The 22,743-nt window shown below is 36.6% G+C and overlaps 1 protein-coding gene and 2 long non-coding RNA genes across 3 annotated transcripts; 1 reads left to right on the top strand and 2 right to left on the bottom strand.

Moving 5' to 3' along the window:
- Positions 1–5,481: 5,481 nt before the first annotated feature.
- On the bottom strand, positions 5,482–16,314 carry LOC143737803 (uncharacterized). The gene is made up of 6 exons (XR_013203728.1): positions 16,256–16,314; positions 15,528–15,642; positions 15,271–15,365; positions 14,991–15,181; positions 5,806–5,936; positions 5,482–5,570 (listed from the first exon to the last, which is right to left on the bottom strand). It is a non-coding gene; the product is annotated as an uncharacterized LOC143737803 (long non-coding RNA).
- Positions 7,805–13,135, top strand: LOC143737802 (uncharacterized). The gene is made up of 14 exons (XM_077229677.1): positions 7,805–7,930; positions 8,489–8,587; positions 8,678–8,761; positions 8,883–8,945; positions 9,025–9,165; positions 9,248–9,584; positions 9,695–9,980; positions 10,479–10,712; positions 10,867–10,952; positions 11,129–11,233; positions 11,576–11,769; positions 11,919–12,083; positions 12,164–12,408; positions 12,842–13,135. Exons 1-14 carry the CDS (start codon positions 7,908–7,910, stop codon positions 12,862–12,864), a joined length of 2,085 nt encoding a protein of 694 aa, XP_077085792.1. The 5' UTR covers positions 7,805–7,907; the 3' UTR covers positions 12,865–13,135.
- Positions 13,145–14,453, bottom strand: LOC143737804 (uncharacterized). The gene is made up of 2 exons (XR_013203729.1): positions 13,964–14,453; positions 13,145–13,806 (listed from the first exon to the last, which is right to left on the bottom strand). It is a non-coding gene; the product is annotated as an uncharacterized LOC143737804 (long non-coding RNA).
- Positions 16,315–22,743: the final 6,429 nt, after the last annotated feature.

Below are 22,743 nucleotides of genomic sequence, written 5' to 3'. Positions count from 1 at the left end.
ATTGATTTTTTCTCTAATGCCTGGCCTTCATTTATGTGTGAACATTTTTAGATTCATGCTGGAATTATTGATTTTATTTCCCAATTTCTATAAAAATGCTCTCTTTTGCTGTCACACCTGTTTGTTTGTTTGTTTGTGTGTCTCTCTGTGTGAATGTTATGTGTGTGCAGTCACATTCTTTCCATGTTACATTTGTGCTCTCATATCATACCTTCATTTGTGTGTGAAAATTTTTAGATTTATGCAGAAATTATTGATTTTATTTCCCAATTTCTATAAAGATGCTCTCTATTGCAGTCACACCTCTCTCTATCTGTGTGTGTATTTGTGTCTGTGTCTGTGTGGGCACACATGTGTGTGTGTTAATGTTCATTCCACATTGCATTAGTGATCTAGTACCAGGCCTTCATTTATGTGTGAGAATTTTCAAATTTATGCAGGAATTATTGATTTTATTTGCCAATTTCAATAAAAATGCTTTCTATTGGAGTCATACGTTTATGTGTGTTTGTGTGCGTGTACACGTGTGTGTGCAAGTGATCATGTTCGTTCCACATTGCATTTGTGCTCTAGTACCAGGACTTCATTGCGGTATGGAAATTTTCAGATTTATTCTGGATTTATTAATTTTTTTTTACAAATGAAAAATAAAAAACACATTTTTTTCGATTTTCCCATTCATTTCAATGTGGGGTCATATTGACCCCGAAGACCAGAAGTGTAAAAAAATTTTTTACGTACCGATAGAACCACCGAATCAAGCCCAGTTTTTTTGTGTGTGTATAGATAGATAATGTAGGAAAAGCTACCAAATCTTATTCCACTGAGATGAAGGGAACCATTTTTTTTTACTAAGGAAACTTCGATTGGGGGTCATATAGACCCCAGTGTCCAATTCAGGGTTAACAATCTAGTAACTACTATTAACTAAAAAGAAACTCTGATTAACGAATTAGGAAGTAATAGTGCACAGATGAAAGTGGTACTTCAATAACTACTATATTCTTTTATGCTTCCCAGAGAACTACTGAAAATTTTCATAATTCATACAAAACTAATCAATAACCAATGCAGGATAAATGACTAGCACTACATTAACATTTGAACTGCTACCGTAAACGAATACACAAGGTTGTTTAAATTATCAATATGTAAGCTGTTAATAATAGCTGTCTTGTGAGTGAGAAAATTCTACACTTTATTGGCTTTTCATTAGTAACTACTGTAAGAATCATGGGAACAAACTAGTAATGACTAAAGTGTTACTACATAGTTCTATGGGAATTACTAATTATTTGGATCCGTATTCTAAAGTGAAGATCATGGTAACTAACTAGTAATGACTCAAGTGTTATTATACTTCTAAAGAAATTTTCTAAAAGTATACTAAAGTTCTCAAACGCTTGAAATTACTTTTGTGTTTGGTTGCACAAATCATGACTAGATCATGTAGTAACACTTGAGTCATTACTAGTTAGTTCCCATGATCTTCACTTTAGAATACGGATCCAAATAATTAGTAATTCCTAAATATTCTAAAGTGTTACCAACATTATATATCCCTGTGTAACTAATAAAGCAGTAAAAAAAAAAAAAAACGTTAGGGTTTAACTTACTTACCTCCAACTGATTGATGTCGTGTTAGGCAGAAACACAGGAAGCAATCGCGAGTATAATACAATATTTATTTGAAGCACAAAACACACAAGTCCAGGGTGCAGTGAGCCAGGTGGAGATAGGTGACGCAGGGACTTCGATGGTCAATACCGGTGACGTGCAGACAAACGGTGAGACGATCCAAATCCACACGGAAGACGACGAACAGGAAACACCAGGCAGGAACACGAACCAGAAGACAGGGGAACATCAAACAACGATCTGACAAAGGTGAGAGAACAGCGGTGAGTTTAAGAAGCGTGGTGAGATGAACTGCAGCTGGTGATTGTAATGATGAACAGCTGGAGTGGATCAGGTAATGACATACAGACACGCCCCTTGCACACGTGCACTCATACAACAACATAAACACAAGACTAGAAGGAACCAGCGAATACATCTACCGTGACAATTGAACGGTAGACATATAAATGGGGAATACACCTTTTGGTCGTTTTCCCACACCCCACTCGACGGCAAATTCGTCTTCGTAGGTAATCACGCCGTTTACAAAACTTTCCAGATCAAAATTTCATATGTATTTAATGTGAACAATACGCATCATTACCCGTACCAAATCTACCGATCATGTCACACCCCTGCTGATTCAACTGCACTGGCTCCCCATATCACAACGAATCAACTTCAAGGTCTTGTTAATGACATTCAAAGCTCTGCACAACCTCGCCCCCCCATATATCACAGAACTACTACAGACTTACATACCCATGCGCTCACTCTGTTCATCATCAGCAGGATTACTTGCAACCCCAGACATCAGACTGTCCACAATGGGAGCAAGGGCCTTCTCCCATGCTGCACCAAAACTCTGGAATTCTCTTCCCCCTCATATTCGTGCCATAGACTCCATTTCACAGTTCAAAACCACTCTCAAAACTCATCTTTTCAAGTCAGCCTATAATCTTTAAGCAACCCCCCACCCCCCCACCCCCCCTCATCAGCATTAGCCTGCTAAATGTTTTAATTATTTTTTAATTAGCTAACACTATTTTACTTCTATTTTGTTTGTTGTAAGGTGACCTTGGGTGGTCTGAAAGGCGCCTAAAAATTAAATGTATTATTATTATTATTAAATTTCCCCTCATCCTCCCCGGCACACCATTTCACAAGCGCATACATGTCTTACTTCTCCTTGTCGTCGTCGTTAACATTTCTCAGGTTTACGCGGGTAAGTTACTAGGGAAATACTGATTGCATTATTTAAAAAAAAAATTCTCAATAAGAAAAATGTTAATGTTTTTAAAAATCAAAACCAATATGTTATTATTATTATTATTATTATTATTATTATTATTATTATTATCTTACATTCATTATTTTTCTATTTGAGTTATTTTTGTTTTAAAGATCAGATGGCCGTTACAGGAAGTTACGTAATTCACCACGTAAATGTGCTCCAAGAACGCAAGGTTCAAGACATACATTTGATAGTAGATGATATTTTGCAAAGGAATTATGGAGATTTATGTTTTATGTTTTTCTTTTCTTTTTTTAGAATAACTGGTTTAATAAAGATAATTTAAGTGTAGGTATATATTATTCTGACACACACTCAATTTCAGAAGGTGGTGGTATTGCAACCAGACATTGTTTGCCGACTGCCATAAAAACAAGAAGAAGAAGGTTCAAAAATTAGCGGGCTCTGATCATAGACTGTAAAAAAATAGCCTCTGATATTAGTTTGGGTGATTTCAGTCAACTATGGAAGACGGTATTTTGATTTAAAGGTCATAATGGAGTATCGAAAATACTACCACGGGTGTATGTTTACATACATTTATTAAATATGTGGGAAACAAATATGTATATCACATATTTATACTTAATGTTGTCCATATATGCAAGAAACCAATACTATACTGCAATACATGCAGATATATGGTATCATATATGAATGAACTCAAATATTTTCTTCACATGTTTGGACACATAAATATTCATATATGTTGCTGGCATATATTGTGTTCTCAGATAAGTCAAATATATGTATAGATATATGTCATGCTATTTAAAATATAAGTACATATATGGCCATATATTACATTTTTGTATGGGCAATATATCTTTATAATCGTTTAAGTTTGTACTTTTAAATGATCTAATTCATAACAAAAAAAAATATTCTGTTTATGTAATCTATATGAAAAGAGAGAGATGTCAGTCGCTATTTATCTTTTAATTTGACACGCCCACGGAGAGCGCGCGTTATTCAAACGCAACTGATCTGAGGCAACACACATGCAAAGGTGTAAACGCCCATCAGATGAGATGAGATCAGCACACCAAATTTTATCAGATTACAGTCCTTGCTTGCAAGGCTGTGAGGAATAATCCTGGGAAATTTACCTCAGAAGTGCTGGTTTAAATTAATTTCGAGGAGCAACGGATCCATCTGAGAAGTAAGTTTTTTTTCTTATTGTTCTTCTAATCGTGATATCGTAGCCTATATCACCCGCAAAAAGACTGTTTAAATATGAATCGCGTCTGTGTGTGAATGAATGAATGAACTGAACAGCTTTTACCAAACTATATTGCTATACTGAGATGAGTAAAAATCGACTGAAATATGTTGAAATAAAATGTCTTTGTATAAGCAACGTATTAAACTGCAAATTAATATATGCCCTAGACTATCATAAAAACAACAAACAATATTACAGACGAAATGAAAGACAACATTTCGTTTCCTAGTTTATATAAAGTGTTTACTGTAAAATAGACTGCTGCCACATCAAAAAAGCTTTTGTTCAACAATTTCTGCTCAAATGTTAAATATATTAGGCTATGTCCCTTACAAAAAAATACTGCAGTTTTTTACAAGTAATACTGCAGTTTTTGTTACATGTAGAAAAATGCAGTTTTTTGGACACGAAAAAACTCCAATATTGCAGTATAGCTGGAGTACAACTGCAGTTTTATAACTGGGGTATTACGGCAATAGTACTACAATAATACTGCAATATAACTGCAGGATTACTGCAATAGTACTACAATAATACTGCAATATAACTGGTATTACTGCAATAGTACTACAATAATACTGCAATATAACTGTGGTATTACTGCAATAGTACTACAATAATACTGCAATATAACTGCAGGATTACTACACTAATACTGCAATATAACTGGTATTACTGCAATAGTACTACTATATAACTGCAGTAGTCCTGCAATAATACTGCAATATAACTGTGGTATTACTGCAATAGTACTACAATATAACTGCAGTATTCCTGCAATAGTACTACAATAATACTGCAGTATTCCTGCAATAGTACTACAATAATACTGCAATATAACTGCAGGATTACTACAATAATACTGCAATATAACTGGTATTACTGCAATAGTACTGCAATATAACTGCAGTATTCCTGCAATAGTACAACAATAATACTGCAATATAACTGTGGTATTACTGCAATAGTACTGCAATATAACTGCAGTATTCCTGCAATAGTACTACAATAATACTGCAATATAATGGCGGTATTACTGCAATGAAGAATACTACAATAATACATAGTACAACTAAAGTACAATTACAATACTACCAAAATGCAATACCAATAAAATTATGTGCAATACAATTGAAATACAACCAGAATATCCAGATTAAGTTTTATTTTCACACATCTGCAATATAATGAATTAAGGTACATAACAACTGCAATGCAACAAATAATATGATTTTGCTTTTTTTTAATAACTTCAAATAACAGGCTGAGAATTAGACAATATATTCCAAGTGTTTATTTACAAATCATGCATATATCTTCCTCCACATTATACAGAGAGGTTGCATTTTTTGAAGAGCTTATCCTCAATATTCCACATGGTTCTTTTAACTGTCTTCATCTCAGATGTGGAAACACTATGTTGGATGTAGTCTGGAAAAAACAAACAAACAAAAAGAATCACAGAAAGTCTTTTCAGTTACACTCTTCACCAAAGGCATATATTATGCTTAAAATTAATCTACAAGTTAATCTCTTAAATTTAACTTGGTGTCAGCAAGTGTTTGTGGAAAGTATTAATACAATTTCCAGTTAATTTTGTATGGTTTATTGTTCAGCATTAATAATGGTTTTGAAAACTCCAGGTAAAAGAAGTTAAATTACTCACCCTCATGTCGTTCCAACCCTGCAAGACTTTCGCTCATCTTCGGAACACAACTGAAGATCTTTTTGATGAAATCTGAGAGCTTTCTGTCACTCCATTGACAGTCTACACAATTTGCCCAATAACATGCATTTCTGGAAAAAATCAGAAAGACACAATCATTTTTAAATACTGTACAGTGCCTAAATTTTATGTAAAATTCACTTTATAAAACAACCACATTTCTAACTTTCATTCATGGGGATAACATGGATAATTTGACATGGTTTAGTGTAAGATTTTTGCCCATCTCGTGGAAATGCAGTTTTAAAAGTAAAAAAGTATCCCTTTAACCAGTAGATTGCTGCAGAGCTTAACTGTTTTTTTTACTAACTGAAAGACATCTTTTCACAAGTTTTTCCAGTTGGATTCATATCTACATATTCTGAAATCACAATTATAACAAATAAAAATCATTGTCAGTTTAGCATTTTTTGCAATGAAATAAATCAGTTTTTCAATAATGTTAGGCTACATTATGATTAGAATCAAACCTGAACAAGATGTTACAAAAAGAAAAGTTGGAGTCTTTAGAGTTTAGCATTTATGATTAGAATCAAACCTGAACAAGATGTTACAAAAAGAAAAGTTGGAGTCTTTAGAGTTTAGCATTTATTTCAGACATCTTTTTCTCATATAATTCTACAAATTTAAAGTGTACCAACTTAATTTCCGTCTATGTGTGTTCTGCGTTTTTTTCTGATTTTGGGGATTTCAGTACAAAAAATGCTAAACTTTGACAAAAAGTAATTTTTGTTGTTATAATTGTGATTTCATATGTAGATATGAATCAAACTGCAAAAACATGTGAAAAAATGTATTTCAGTTAGTCAAATTGCAAATAGTGAAGTTCTGCAGTAATCTACTGTTTAAAGTGATATTTTTAACTTTTAAAACGGATTTCCAAAAAAATTATACTAAACCATACTTGCACTAAACCATGTAAAATTATCCATGTTATCCCCATAAATGAAAGTTACAAATGTGGGTCTTTTATAAAGTGAATTTTACATTTAAAAAGCTGTTTTTGTATAAAAAAAAATATTTGCTTATTTATATAAATTTAAAAATATAAAATAAATCCTCCAAAAACTGCACATATGTGGAGTAAAAAGACGAATAAACTGAGTAAAATTAGGCTATATCGTGTTGCCTGGGGTCTCTGGAGACCCCAAACAACCCGAGTGTAAACTGCAAACGAACAGCGCACAAGGGTTAATGTTTGTGGAGCACAATTTGACTGGAAGAGTAAAACTAACAGTTAATTTTCATTAGTTGTTTTGGTTACGGGTCATTAGATCTAGTATTCTGCACACTCAGCATTCAGGCACAGAGATAAATGAGTGTGGTTGGATTACATTTATTTGAATGAATAAACGAGGTAGAGAGAAAGAGAGATTGTGCATATGTGAATTACCTGCATCTGTTGAGCATCACTCTAGTGAAGCTGTCAGTTTAATTACTTCAAAAACAGCAATGTTAAGACCTTGTTGATTAGAAATATGTTTCTGTGTGAGAGTGACTGTATGTGTGTTACAGTAAAGAGAGCACATTAAAGGTATTGTAGGTAGAAATTTTATAAAAAACTTTTTTCCAAATTTGTTTAAACTTTGTATATATATCAATGCATAATTAAAATGTAAGTACTCTGATAAAAAGAGTATAAAAATCGAGTGACTCTAGACCGTTTAATCTGCACTAAACACAGCTCATTATTTCCTTCCGGGACGAAACAAAGGATTGGCTTAGGCGACTGTCACTCTCTCGCAACCATGGCAACCACCCTTTTGCCACACAGGACCCTGCCCACTTGCGCGTACCCGTTTGATTTGAGGAATTCAAGAGGCACGGAACCTAGGAATAGCAAAACAATGGCAGAGAAAGACCAATCTTCAGTTCGCGAAGGCAAACCCACAAAAAAAAGGAAGACATTAACGTTAGTAGAAAAGGTAATGAACAAAAAGTCTGTGGATCAAAAACGAAATAAAACGCGTATCAATATTGGCGTGGCTTTCCAGCGATGGCGAGAACTGAGGGACCACAAGGGGCTGAAAAGTGACGCCTTGATGGCTTTATTTCTGCTGGACAGGTAAATCTTTCTTTTTGTATTTTGATTATATATTTTTTTCTTTATGTTTTCATGAAGCATGTTTCATTAGCACACGTAGTTGCATAATATAGCTAACATAACATTACTTAGCGAGCCGTAGTAGAGACGATAAATAATATATAGGCCTAGCTCAAGATGATAGCTATAGAGTTGAATTGTGCATAATTTTGCTTTAGATAACTAAATACATGTTTAACAGATAGTAGGCCTAACGTTACTCAGCATCCAGGAACTTTTCTTAGAATTATATTTACCCTCTGTCTAAGTCTTTTACCATGTTCATCTGGAAGTTTACCTGCACGTTTTTTCGCCTTTGTTTTGTTTTTATATTCTCTACCTATGTTTACTGATGTCTTTATCTTGTATGTGTGTGTCGTGTACACTGTGTTGTATGTGTGTGTTATTATTTTGTGTCTGCAATGTAGTTGTGAGTTGTTATTTGAGTTGTTAACAGAGTAGTTTATTACTGAATCTGAAATCAAGACATTTTATAAATGTGTTGTAATTTTTGTGTTGATTTTGTTTTAATATATATAGTTATGAGAAAGACATATCAACGTCCACACCATCGAAAAGTGGATTTACAAGACCACCACCACCTGTATCCACTATTGTCTCGGAGTCGCTTTCAGACCGGTGAGACTTGTATGTTGTGTCATTCAGTGAACGAGTGACAGTTTTTATAACAATCCACATGTTTATCTTTTTTTATTGTCATTTTTCAAGAGATGATGACTTCTCAGTACCTGGAGTTGAAGAGCTGGATAGTAGCACCGTACAGGATAAAAACATTCAGGAATTAGATGCAAGGTATTGATTAATGAGACATTTGTATAATTTTTTTTATCAAACTTCACTTTTTAGTCATTGTCTCTATCATTACTTCAACCAGTGATGGTGACATAAAATCTTCTTTTTTATCTCTCTTTAGTATGTCATCACTGGATCTGGATGTCATCAGTGAAGATGAATTTAACTATATTAAAAACTCAACGTAAGTTGTTGTGTTGACTGAATAGATGTTTTAAATTATATTGTTAGATTGGATATACTTTTCAAATTTTACTACATAGTATCGAGTGGGAAGATGACACCTGGTGTCCTGATATGGAGACAGAGTTTGTTTCATCATTTGAAGAAGACGAATCAAAGGAATTAGATACAGAGTATGACGACAGTGATGATGAAGACTATATGCCACATATTTGTGTGCGGTAGGTTCAATACTGTATGACTATTATATTGAAGTTTTTAATATGTTTGCTAGATATTTTTTAAATATTTGTGTTACAACAGGACTGGCGGTGCTCTGAATACTCCGATTTGTCTGGATTCCCTTCAAACAATTAGTATGGAGGACACTGTGCACGATGCTGAAGACAACTCCCAAGACCCTACTATTGCAGACATACATCCAATCCCAGAGACTGCTAAAATCATGGTTGAGGATGATTTAATTGGCCAGCCAGCATCTATAACATACCACAGTTGTCTGAAGCTGCTTGCCGAATATCTTGTTCTACCTGTGAACATGTGTACTGCTAAGGACACAAACACAAATGCAGAGTGTGGGGCACATAAACCATTTGAGGTCAACATCCATTCCAGGGGTACAGCTGCAATTTTGGAATGGGTGAGTCTGAACTTTGTGTGATTGTATTGATAACATATTTTGAACAATTTAAAATGTTTTAGATGTGTAATATAGGTTAAATATATTTTTTAATTGTTTTTCTTTTTCAGATATGTTGTAACGGTCACACTGTTTGGAAATGGTCTTCACAGCCCAATTTTAAATATGCAATGCTTGCTGGGGACTTTATGTTGGCGTGTAACATACTGCTTTCTGGCAACAACTATTCCAAGATTTCCCTTCTCTTTAAATTTATGAATATGGGGATGGTGGAGAAGTCATCTTTTTTCCGAATACAAGACTCCTACTGTGTGGACACCATAAAGGAATTATGGAAGGAGAAGAGAACTGAAATCATTGCCCAGCTACAGTCCAAAGGGCCTATTGTGGCCTTAGGTAAATTCACATACACACACAAATAAACAGGATATCTATTAAAAGAGAGTACTGAATATTTCACAAGATGGTCGTTGATCTACCATGCAATTACAAGAGGCAAGGTGTGAATGATGGCTAAATTGCGTAGAATGAGATCCTCAGATTTGTATGTATATAACCCTCTTTTTACACCTTGCTTCATGTGACCCTATTGACTCAAAGGATGGCAGTGTGGGTCAACGACAATCAGCACCACTGCCAAGGTGACAACCCCACTATAGGTGAAATACCTGTAACTAAACATCACTTGGTAAAATGGAAACAGACACTTTGATGTATAAATGTTTGTGTTGTTTGTTTTACAAAATCTTCTTTTAGTAAAAGATACCGGCCTTATACAGAGCTAATCTCATCTACGGTTGCCCAGTGATTTTATGCAGTTATATACAGTATGTATAAAATGAGTATGTCATTGTTGAACAGTATATTAACCTCTTTTGCTTTCCCTTATAAAAGGTGATGCTCGGATGGACAGTCCTGGATTCTGTGCACAGTATTGCACATATTCAACAATGGAAAACGAAACTAAACATATCATCAGTATGGTCAACATCGACAAGAGGGAGACACAGAGGAACTCTGTTGTAATGGAGAAAGAGGGCTTTCAACAGACCTTCGAGACACTCCGTCAAGAAATAAACCTGACTGAAATTTGTACCGATGCTCATTCCCAAATATCAGCTCTCTTCAGTAATTATCTTTACTATAGTCTTTATGGTTTTTGTAAAGCACTCAAAATTTCTGCACTCATTACAGACAAAATACATCACTCTGTTTATGACATGATATTGTTTTGGGTTATTTTGGGTAAGTATGCATTAAATTCCTAGCTTTTGTCCTCCAGACAAAGGGAAATACAGAGACAGCGGAGTCCACCACACTTTGGACGTCTGGCATGGGTCCAAAAACTTGAGCAAAAAAATTCATGCAGTAAGTATAATAAATCCACACCAGTAATCACATTTCATCTGATCACAATAAAAACTTCCATAACAGCACCCTTCCATACCTATTTATTTTTTCTTTAAATATATTATTGTATTTTTAATCCTGTTGACATAATCATAGTTTACCTAACACAAAAGAATAATTGTTTATGCATCCAGGCAGGACAGCAAAAGGGGTGTGCCATTCTCCAGATGTGGAATAAAGACATCTGCAACCACTTCTGGTACTGCTGTAAAACGGCAGATACCTATGAAGAGTTTATTGTGAGTATTTTCTTTTTTGATATATTTTTTCAGTTTAAATATTTAGAAACAGAAGAAATCGAAGCATCTCTTTACATAAACTAAACTAACTTATGTAATCACCCGTTTTGGTTTATTGGTTTAAAAACGAAATAACTGATGTAATGGGTATTTATTGTACAAATGTTGTGACATATTATGTGTATTATTATTATTTTTGGCATTCAATTACATATATAATGCTTTAGTCCATCACTTTTTAAATCTAAAAATAAAAAAATTTTATGCTTTTTGTGTAAAATCTAGTTGTGACTTGTTTATGTAATTAGAATTTGCAATCAGGTTGTAAATGTTATACCACAGGACTTGTGGGTGGGAATCCTGCACCATGTCACAGGAGAACACACGTGGGCTCTTGGTGAGTGTAAACATGGCCCCTTGCTGGACAACAGAGATAAAGAATTGATTGAGAGTGGTTCAGTGGCACATGACAGGCTGGCTGAAATTATTCTTGATGAACGCTGGCTGAAGGTCATCCCCAAATATCTGAATTTCAGGTACATAAGCTACTTTATATAGTTCTATATTGTAAATGGTCAAATCAACTATGTGAAAGACATTTTACTGTAATTGGCGTTGATATTACATGAACAACATTATTATAAAGAAAATATCTTGTATGTATTTTTGTCTAATGTGCACTCAGGTCAACTGCAGATTTGGAGTCGTTTCACAACCACATACTGATGTATGCCAGCAAGCGCTTCTGCTTTTCCCCACCAGTTTATGCTGCTCGTACCATGCTGGCTGGCCTAGACTACAACCATCATCTCCATAGACCAGCCAGGAGAAAAGCTGATGGCACAATTCAGTAAGTTTTGAATTCTTTTGAAAAATGAATATTTAATTTTAAACTTTACACTAAGCTGATACACCTTTCTATATTGTCAGGTATGGCAAGGTGTACAACAAAAAGCCCAGGAAGTGGAGGTTGTACTCATTAAAGGTGGAGAAGGACTACAGCTACATCTCTGACCTACAGCGTGCCATCCTTCATCGACGGATATCAGCTAATAAGGGGATGCCTAGAAGAAGAACCAGGAGACCTGATGATCCCCGTCAACATGGCGTACTGTCTGGTGCACCTGCTCCATCAACACAGGAGCTATTGCAAATACAAGTCAGCAGAGGGTTAGGTGAGTTATTTAAAAACTGGTACCTCTAGTACCAGCTATATTATGAGCTATATGGATTTATTGAAAAAAAATTCAAATGTGAATTTAAATTTCAACAATACATATAACACAATTTTAACTGTAACATATCAAACTCAGAAACTGTTATTAGAATCTAACGTGGTTATATAAAAGTCATGATACAATCCAAATATCACGTGGGTGACTTTTTCATCCAAGACAAATGTATTACTAATTATGATTTCGGCGAACTAAGTAAAAAAAATATTGTGTATAATAACTATCATTTCTTGCCAAGATAAACACACAATCAAATAAAACTCTTCTCCCATAATAGATGAGACATATAACGTTATAATATTTAACAGTAATGTGTTTGATTTTGAAATGTGGTAATCATGTCAGAGAGATCATTATTATATTCTTTGTATAGGTCAATCGCTGCCGAAACAATGAATAATCTCCACAGGACCATAGCTGATGTGATGCTACGTCCCAAGTCTGACCCGTCTACCAGTCAAGATACCTCTGGAAACACAATGTCTTTATTCATTTATATTGTTGTTTTTGATTGTGCTAATGTTTTTTATATTTGTGATATAGTTTCTAGGTTTAGTAATACAGAAATAAAAAAGTGACATTCTACATTTGGTTGTCGTTATTGCAGAAATAATACATAAATGTAGTTTTGTAATCAAATGTGGTTTCTATTGCAAGTGTAAAGAATTCATTTATCATTTTCAGTTAATTTTTATTTAGAAAAAAAAAATTTGTGTACCAAATAAAGACATAACAATATTTTAATATTGTAGAATGTAAAACACAGAAACTATGTACATGTATTCATCCACACAATAGATGGACAGTTTTCTAAAGCACTCTAGACTCTTAGACTCTACTAGGAATAAAACCTCTGTACTGTTGCAGTGGATCAGGAAAACGATCGCGTATCTTCCAGACGCAGCAACTTGGTATCACGACTCTGTGACCCTGTCCCAATGCTCCATACTGCCACACTACAAATTGCCTGTATGCTGCATGACGGAACTGCCTATTACTCTGTCCTGGTTCTGGATTATCAGTCAATGCACGAATGTCATTCCAGATACGTCTGGCAAGGCGCAGAACTCCCTCTTCCAAAATGTAGGCTTCCATGTGTGGCAGTATGGAAATACAATAATCGGGATGTTGTCCACAGCACTTTTGTTCTACAAATGTGGCCATTCCTCTGCACCGCTGGCAGACACACCAAGGGGGTTGCCCTGACACAAGAGGGCCTGGTGGAGGAGCATTTTCTGACATCCTTTCCAGAACATCAAACATAAGACTTGGGTCACGCGTCAGGCAGAGCTCCAGGACTTGATGTGCTTGTTCCAGGCTCAGTCCTCGAATTCTGGCCTGCAATGGAATATATAATCACAAAATATATCAAAAAATTAAAATATTGGTGTAATTACACAGAACATTTGTCAACATGATTAAATTTTTATTTTTATATAGCTTTATTGTTCTCTGAGATGACTTGTGTGCACATTACACTCCAGATCATATATACCTGTTCACATGCCCTTGTTTGAGCTTGAAGATGCAAAACTCGACGCAGGTCCTCTTGTCCAAGAAGTGCACCTTGCCCTGCACTTCGACCACCGGCCTCTACTTCCTCGGACCCTAGTTGCACGGCCTCTTGCACGACCTCCTCTGCTTCGCCCTCGACCCCGGATCTGTCCTCGAGCTGACGATGCGGTACTTGTCTCTGGAGTGTAGTCCTCATCAGAGTCAACAATGCTTTCATCATGGAAACTCTTACATGCAGAACACCATATATGTTATGAATCTTACACGAAATTCATCTTCATCACAGTGTAATGATGGCAATGGAAAAACGTGTATCATGAAAACTGTTTTTAGCTTTGCCTTATAGATAACTAGCTCGTTAGCGAATCTATAAATATATATTTTAAACTTTACCAAAATCAATATGCTAGCTTGATAGTGAGTACTAAAATACATATTATTTGTTTATCTTCATAATGATAAAGTTAGATTTTTTTATTACATGTGATTCTGACATGATGTCACTACAAGCACTGCGCTCCTTCCTCTCCGCTCGTCTCAGGTAAATAATGCGTCTTCAGCTCAGCGGTCGGAGTCGCGCGTTCATGTGTTTTGGGGGCGGGGCTTTGGAAGGAGCCCAGAAGGGAGGGGGTGGAGTGAATGGAAATAATGAGCTGTCTTTAAAACAGTCGTGAGAGGTCTACAGACATTCGATTTTTATACTCTTTTTATCAGAGTACTTACATTTTAATTATGCATTGATATATATAGAAAGTTTAAACAAATTTGGAAAAAAAGTTTTTTATAAAATTTCTACCTACAATACCTTTAATTTAGAATGATGATTAAACAGACTGTGACTATCTGTGCATTCATTGTTTTAATGCACACCTTCCAGTCAGTCAGGATCGAGTATTCAAACAGACTATGATATAATATGTACAAAAGAAGAGAGTCTACAAGCAAACTGTTGAGAACTGATGTTTAGTACTGATAATAATTGCTGTAGTAGAACTAGATTTCATTACCTTTCCACTCCTTCAGCTCTCTCTCCATATCGGTTTTTATCCTGAATCGGTGGTAATATTGTACATTTTCTTTTAGCTCTTTGATTTCATTTTTTAAATCCTCAATCTCTTCACGTCTGAATTCTTTAATGGCTGAGGAGACGGAGGACTTCGTACACTTGATTCCTCCAGCATTCTTACAGGTCTTGTTCCTGAAGTACAATATCAGTCATCATCTATTCTAAACTATAAAGATAATAGTTTATAAAAGGTATAATAAAGAATTTAGCTTACTGCTCACCGTTATTTGAGTGCATCTTTGTTCCACCGCAGCCATTAACTTCTGTTGAGTTACATTTTTGGTCTTCTGTTTTTAGTTGTTGCCAGTGCATTTTCCTGAAAATAGCAATCACACAATAAAAAGTATTCCTAAGAAATGTCCTTTTCTTCACAATAATGTCAAACTATTGAACATAGTCAGCATTAATAATGGATTTGAACACTCCAAATTAAAGTAGTGAAAGGGTTAGAAAACCAATTCTGTAATTAATTACTCACCCTCATGTCGTTCCAACCCTTTAAGACTTTCGTTGAATCTTTTTGAAGAAATTTGAGAGTTTCTGTCACTCCATTGACAGTCTACACAACTTACACAATTTCTGGAAAAACATTTCTGGAAAAAAGCAGAAAGAGAATTATTTTTAAATACTGTGAGTGCATATTTGTTTCACCATAGCCATTATCTTCTGTTGAATTACATTTTTGATCGTCTGTTTTTAGTTCTACCAGTGCATTTTCCAGAAAATATCCATCACACCATAAAATTTTAAACAATAAACAAAAATAAAAACAATAAGTATTTTTTGTGTAACCAATAGTGTCAGATATTCCAAAGAAATTTAACATAAAACAAAAGACAAGTACAATTATCATTAATAAACTGAATTTTGTGTTTATTCTGGTTGCTTTTGTTTCATTCTCTGTTGTTTGAAGATCTGAAACAATTTAAGTAAAGTCACCATTATTTATAGCGCCTTATACAATACAGATTGTTTTTTTTTTAAAGTGTTAACTTACAGTGATAAAAAAGAAATGAAAATAATGCTGCAAACAGAACACAATCTGCTGTGACGCAGCTCTAAAAAGTAAACAGTATAAAACTACAGTACGCACGCTACAGTATGGAATATAGTCTAATTTGCTCACCGGTTTGAATAACATACGTAAAGTGGTTTTACATCTCTCTAAAATTGAAATAATACTTTCACATTATACATTATACTCACCGCTAAACTGAATGACTTGACAAAGCCAACGCTCCAACTCGCCTGTTGAACTTCTTTTCATCCAGAAAACGCTTCTCTTCCCACTTGTGAATGACCACGGGTTGTAATGCTGTCATGTCTTTGTGTTTTAATTGTGATAGTTCACAAATATGAAAGTATATGAACGATGTTGTCGGTTTAGAAATCAACCAAAACGTATTTTATGGTGTAGACACTACGGGGACGCTGACTGACCGTAACGAGTATCAGCTGCTATCGAGATTCGTTGTCAGGACAACAACCCCGTTCGCGCGAAGGAAGAAGATCTGGTCACGTGCGGGCTATTCTAACTATGCGGGAGAAAAAGTTCGCGTCGCACAATAATACAGAATAACTGCAGTCAGTGTAGTATTAATGGTAATCCTATGAAGACTTAAGATGCAAAAACCAAAAAGTCAATCTCTAGCTTTTTTATTTATTCTTTATAGCTTTATTTAGGTTCAGTAATTTCACTTTAATGGCAACTAAATTACCTCGTTGCCATTAAAGTGAAATTACTGAACCTACATAGGAGCCTGATAAATAAATAAAAAAGCTAATTTAAAAAAGAAATGTCAGATGGACTTTGAGGTTTTTGCATTTAAAGTCTTCGATCACATGCATTTAAGTTTATCACTGAACAGCGGTTATTGTATAGCCTAGGCCTACTTCATTATACTACAAATCTACAGTTGTACTGCAGTTATACTTCACTATTCTGCAGTTGTACTTTTTGTACTGCAGTTTTACTGCAGTTGAACTTCAATGTACTCCAGTTATAATGTAGCTATAATTCGTTATACTGCAAATCTACAGTTGTACGTCATTTGACTGCAGTAATACTGCTTTGAACTGCAGTTTTACTTCATTGTACTGCTGTTATTTTTTGTAAGGGGTTTGTTTTGTCAAAAATAAAGTCATCAACTAAGATGTTATTATAGTGTTTGTACCAATGTAGGCTTTATTCAAACTAATGAATCCTTAACTTTGAAATATGTGTGATAAAATGTATACTTTAGTTTTTACAAAGAAAAATTACACTTGAAATATTGTTATTTTAATTGTTGCTGTAATTGTAACCTTTTTAATAAAATAGCAAAGAATACATGTACAAGGTAGATGTAAACAAAATCTTAAAAGGTCAATATAAGCCTTCTCTTCAAATTATTTTTATTGGGTTTTATTAGTGACAAATTTGGGAAGAGGATACATATCCAAAACTTTCTGAAAATACAGTATGCGAATTAACTACACAATTACTAGAAATGTTCACCTTGGATATTATACAATTTGCAAGCAAAAATACAAGCGGAATGTTTCCAACTGTGAACCAATTTTGTAGTGTATATATATTAGGGGTGGAACCGTATACAGTAGTCATGGTTCGGTTCATACCTCGGTTCAGACATCACGGTTCGGTACTGTAGAATGACCGTCAAAGGCAGTTTCTCTCGATCAACTTCTTGCTTTATTAACCATCAACCCCCCACTTCCCACTTAAAGCAACAGTGTTCAAGCAATACACTATATCACATTACACGACATCTCCCCCTTTTCTGAAAAAACAAAGTCTGCTATTCTTTTCTAACCCCCCTTTTGTTTGTTATTCTTAATATATATATATATATATATATATATATATATATATATATATATATATATATATATATATATATATATATGTATATTTTTTAGAACAACCCTTGACAGCGACTTTCTCATGCAAAAAAAAACATTATGTAATAAGTTTATACGTAAACATCTCTCAATACCATGAAGTAACTGTTACTGTACCATTGAACAGAACAAACACTTAACTACTAGGGCTGTAACGATACGCGATATAAAATCGAAATCGCGATACTCAGGTCCACGATCCTGTATCGCGATGTGAGAAGGCAGAATCGCGATCACACCCCTTCCAACTCCCAGAGTTATCCTTCCTGTCCAGAACCAGGGCTCGAATTTCGGCGCGGGTATAGCGCATAATTCTAATCATTCCCGCAGGTCTCCCATTTATAATGTGGGAAATTCCCGCAATCGTAATCCACACAGATAATAAAATAAAATCATTCTTTTAACAACTATCTTCCAGACGCAATTTCACAAACAGCGTGAGTGTTCAGCGGTGCCGCGCATCTTCTATCTCTTCTCATAATGTTTTGTGCAAGGCAGGCATCAAGCGCTGCGGCGATAATACACACTCGCGTTTTGGAGTCGGGACCATAGACTGTAAGGTCGGGACATGACGGAATATTCACTTGCACGATCGGGCCAGCAGTGCATCGTGACTGAAGTCTTTTTAAGTCTTACCAGTTTAAACATTCAAGCGATTTTAAACTAATCAGTGCTCGCGCGCTCTCTGAGATTATTTTCTATGCGCACATTCATAGAAAATCCGCCTCAAAAACAGCTGGCTAGTAACTATTTTTCGCGGATTATATTGCTTTAACACGCAAAATTGTCAATTTCGGTCTTTGTGAGTAGGCTATACTCTAAATAGGCTATAGTCGGTTTTGTCTTTAATAAACATAAAACGCATGCCAGTATAATGAACACAGGATCCGTGCACTAGCTCTTAAAGTGACGGCAGCCATATGTGTCTGTCATTAATTTTGTTGTCAAAACAACAAAAGATGGCTTTAAGTTAAAGGAATCAGGATTAATAGCCTATGTATTTAATTTATTCAGGACTAAAATACTACCCAGTGTTATTTTCCATTTGATTACTTTATTCAGTATCTGAATATAAATACTAGTGTTAGACCTATTCAAAAACTTTTCTCTTTAATTGTCTTTATTTGTATCTTTATTCTATTGTATTTATTTGTGCTACTTTTTTCAATTTAATTAAACAATTTAAATCAAGCTTCCTTGTGATGTGTAAATTCTTAACAACAATAGGCTATTACCCCATTGTAAAAATGCAATGAGCGCAAACATTTAGGCAAGATAAATGTAATAATTTTGTTTGGAAAAAATGCCCCCCCTTTCTCCCCTCAAACAAAAAAAATCCCCCCCATGAGAATCACCTAAAGGGGGGATCCCCCCCCCCCCCTCCTCCCCCCCTCCCCTCCCCTCAGGCCCATGAGAACTACCACATCTTTAAATTACTATTAGTATTATTTGAAGTTAACATTATAAAATAGCCTACGTAGACCTACACCACAAAACTAGTTGAGGATAAATTATTTAAAATTTGGCAATTTCAGCATTATGGACGTGAAATTTGCAGCCAAAACTTGAAATATAAATTCTCAGAAAGTGCATTAAATTAATCCTCAATTGACCGGCAACACGTCCAACATGCAGATGCATATTACGGCACCATCCCGAAATCAATTTAGTTGGAGTACAGAACACAGCCCAAAAGCAGCAGCCTACACTGCCGTATAGTATAATAATTTGCATAGTTATTATGGTTCTTTGGTGTTTAGATTATACAGGTTTTTCCTAATGTTATTTAATAAAAATACCGGTATTTTTTTTCTTCTCTCAAAATCTCTTTTTTTCACCACAAGCCCCGCCCCCTCAAGCCCCGCCCCCGTGATAGAATCGCGATACGAATCGAATCGTGGGTCAAAAATCGTGATACGAATCGAATCGTGGGTTTGGTGTATCGTTACAGCCCTATTAACTACCGTAGCACAACTAGTTACGAAGCATATAGTTTCCTTTTTCTTTACAGGTCAAGCCTGACAACAGGTTTACTGACTCTTCCAGACCTGGTAAGGAACAGTCCACTCTTTGGAGTAGTAAACGTTTCCCTGCATGGTTGAGTCGGTACTGTCTCTGTTGTATCAGTAAGTGTAGGCTGAATGTCAACAGTCCCTTTTGTTTGTGGTACAGGTGTGCATAGAGCCTGTTTTGTTGTCAGTGTTGGTGCTGGCACTGCCTGAAGATGACGTCGGTTACGCCTCAGTACCGCTCCGTGTTCCGTCTCGATGACATAGGAAGGGGTAGTTACACTTTCTTGCCTGATCACTGCCGGTGAAGTCCAGACCTTCTCGTGGTCCAGCTTGGTAAGAACATGGTCACCTGGTCTCAGTGTTGACAGATTCTTAGCTCCATTACGACGATTGTAGTAGAAAGCTTGTCTGTCTTTCTCCATTTTGTCTTTCAGCATGACAGACTTCCTATTTGGCCACCTGGGTTTAAGATTCTTCTCTAGGGTTGGAAGTGTTGTTCTGATTTTTCTTCCCATAAGAAGCTCGGCCGGACTAACCCCTGTAGTGGCACAGGGGGTCGATCAGTAGCACATGAGAGCTAACAGAGGATCTGTCTGCTTCAGGATTCTCTTCGCAATCTGCACAGCCCTATGTGACCGTTACCCTGAGGATGGTGAGGACTTGATGTAGTGTGTTTAAAATCCAGTCGCTTGGCTAGTTCTTGAAACTCTGAACTGGAGAACTGAGGACCATTGTCGCTCACCACCTCATTTGGAATCCCGAATCTGGCAAAGATGGCCTTCAACTTTTGTGTGACATGAGATGTCGTTGTAGAAGATAAATGCAGTATCTCCAGAAATCTGGAATAGTAATCAGACACAACCAGATAATTGTGTCCACAATATTCACACAGATCAGCTGCAATTCTTTTCCAGGGTCGTTCTGGGAGTGGTGTGGAGATCAGGGGCTCTTTCTGCTGTGTACTTCTCAACTCACGGCATCTCTGACATGACAGCACTGTGTTTTTTATGTCCGTTGAAATTCCTGGCCACCACATGGACTCCTGTGCTCTCTCTCTAGACTTTTGTAAGGCCCTGGTGACCTTCGTGAATCCTTTCGAGAATCTCCTTCCTCATCGCCCTTGGAACAACGATTCTCCTTCCTTTGATCACCAAGCCCTCATGCTTTGAGAGCTCTGCTTTTGCAACTGTGTACTCTCTGGCTGTTGCCGGAACTTGACTCTTGTGTTGTGGCCATCCAGCTTTGATCAGCTTAATTACAGCTTGCAACTCAGCATCTGTTGTAGTGGCATTTCTGACACAATCCATTTTATTGGGTGTAGCTGGTATACCTTGTATTACTGTATCCACATAGCACTCCACATCAGCATGTGTGTCGGTTTCTTTAGTAGGAGCAGTTTGCAGGCTTCTGGACAGTGTATCTGCAACGACAAGTGTCTTGCCTGGCGCATACTCCGCTATGGGCTTAAACCGCATTAGACGCATCAAAAGTCTCTGGCACCGTACTGGAACATTGTCCAGACTTCTGTTGTTAATGAGAGGGACCAGTGGCTTATGATCTGTCTCCAGCTTAAACTCGTCCAAGCCGCTCAGATATTTTTCGAACCTCTCACATGCCCACACACCTGCCAGACATTCTTTCTCGATCTGCGCGTATCTGGTTTCCGCATCAGTGAGACATCTCGAGCAGTATGCTACCGGCTTCCATCCTTCTTTATGTAGCTGCAAGAGCACTCCCCCAAGCCCATAGCTGCTTGCATCCACCGAGACAGTAGTGGCCTTAGTGACATCATAATATGCGAGGACTGGTGCCTTCATGAGCAGCTCTTTGATGTTTTCAAACGCTGACTGCTGCATGTGTGTCCACATCCATGAACTTTTCTGTCGGAGTAGCTCGTACAGAGGCTGGCTGACCGTTGAGTGGTTGGGAATGAACCTCCCCAAGTAATTCACCATGCCCAGCACCCTTTTCAGTTCCTGCACATTTTATGGTGGTGGCAGCTGTCGGATGGCATCCACCTTATCTGGGTCTGGCTGCACCCCCTTCTCGTTAATAAGGTGACCCAGGAACCGAAGTTGGCTTTGTCTGTATGAGCATTTTTGCAGGATTCAGTTTTAACCCTGTAGACTCCACTCTGAAGCACCTGCTCTAGACGAGAGTCGTGTTGTTCCAGGGAGGACCCGTAGAGCAGTATATCGTCCATGAAGACTTCAACCCCCTCCAGCCCTTGAAGCGTCTCCTGCATTTTCCTCTGGAAAATCTCTGGAGCGCTCGAGATCCCTAAGGGGAGCCTCCTGAAACAATATCTCCCGAATGGCGTGATAAAGGTGGTAAGTTTGCAGCTATCTGGATGGAGAGGGATTTGCCAGAATCCGCTGGCTGCGTCCAAGGAAGAGAAAACGGTTGCACCGCTAAGTTTGGCAATAATCTCCTCTGCAGTCGGTAGCACGAAGTGTTCTCGGTTTACTGCTTGTTCAGTCTTTTGAGATCCACGCAAATGCATACTTTGCCATTTTTCTTCAGAACGGGAACCATCGGCGCACACCATTCAGTCGGTTGTGTCACCCGCTTTATGACGCCATTTTTCTCCATCCTCTTCAACTCCTCTTTCACCTTTTGCAGCATTGGAATTGGAACACACCTCGCGGTGTGTGTCTGACATGGCTTAGCTGAGTCTTTCAACTGAATTTTGACGGGGTCGGTTTTTTAGTGTGCTGTGCTTCCCAAACGCATCATAGTCAGAGGCCACCCTGTTCGCCTCCTCCACTCTCCTTACCAGGT

The sequence above is a fragment of the Siphateles boraxobius genome, unplaced genomic scaffold, assembly GCF_051911475.1.
Source record: "Siphateles boraxobius isolate OS27281-9 unplaced genomic scaffold, OSU_SipBor_1 130, whole genome shotgun sequence".
Taxonomy (NCBI): Eukaryota; Metazoa; Chordata; class Actinopteri; order Cypriniformes; family Leuciscidae; genus Siphateles; species Siphateles boraxobius.
This window is presented reverse-complemented; position numbering and strand designations above follow the sequence as displayed.

Excerpts from the sequence above, each read along its gene's own strand:
- LOC143737802 (XM_077229677.1), top strand. The coding sequence starts at position 7,908 with ATGGCTTTATTTCTGCTGGACAG. Across the intron at positions 11,234-11,575 it reads ATACCTATGAAGAGTTTATT|GACTTGTGGGTGGGAATCCT; the intron begins GTGAGTATTTTC and ends GTTATACCACAG. Across the intron at positions 11,770-11,918 it reads CCCAAATATCTGAATTTCAG|GTCAACTGCAGATTTGGAGT; the intron begins GTACATAAGCTA and ends ATGTGCACTCAG.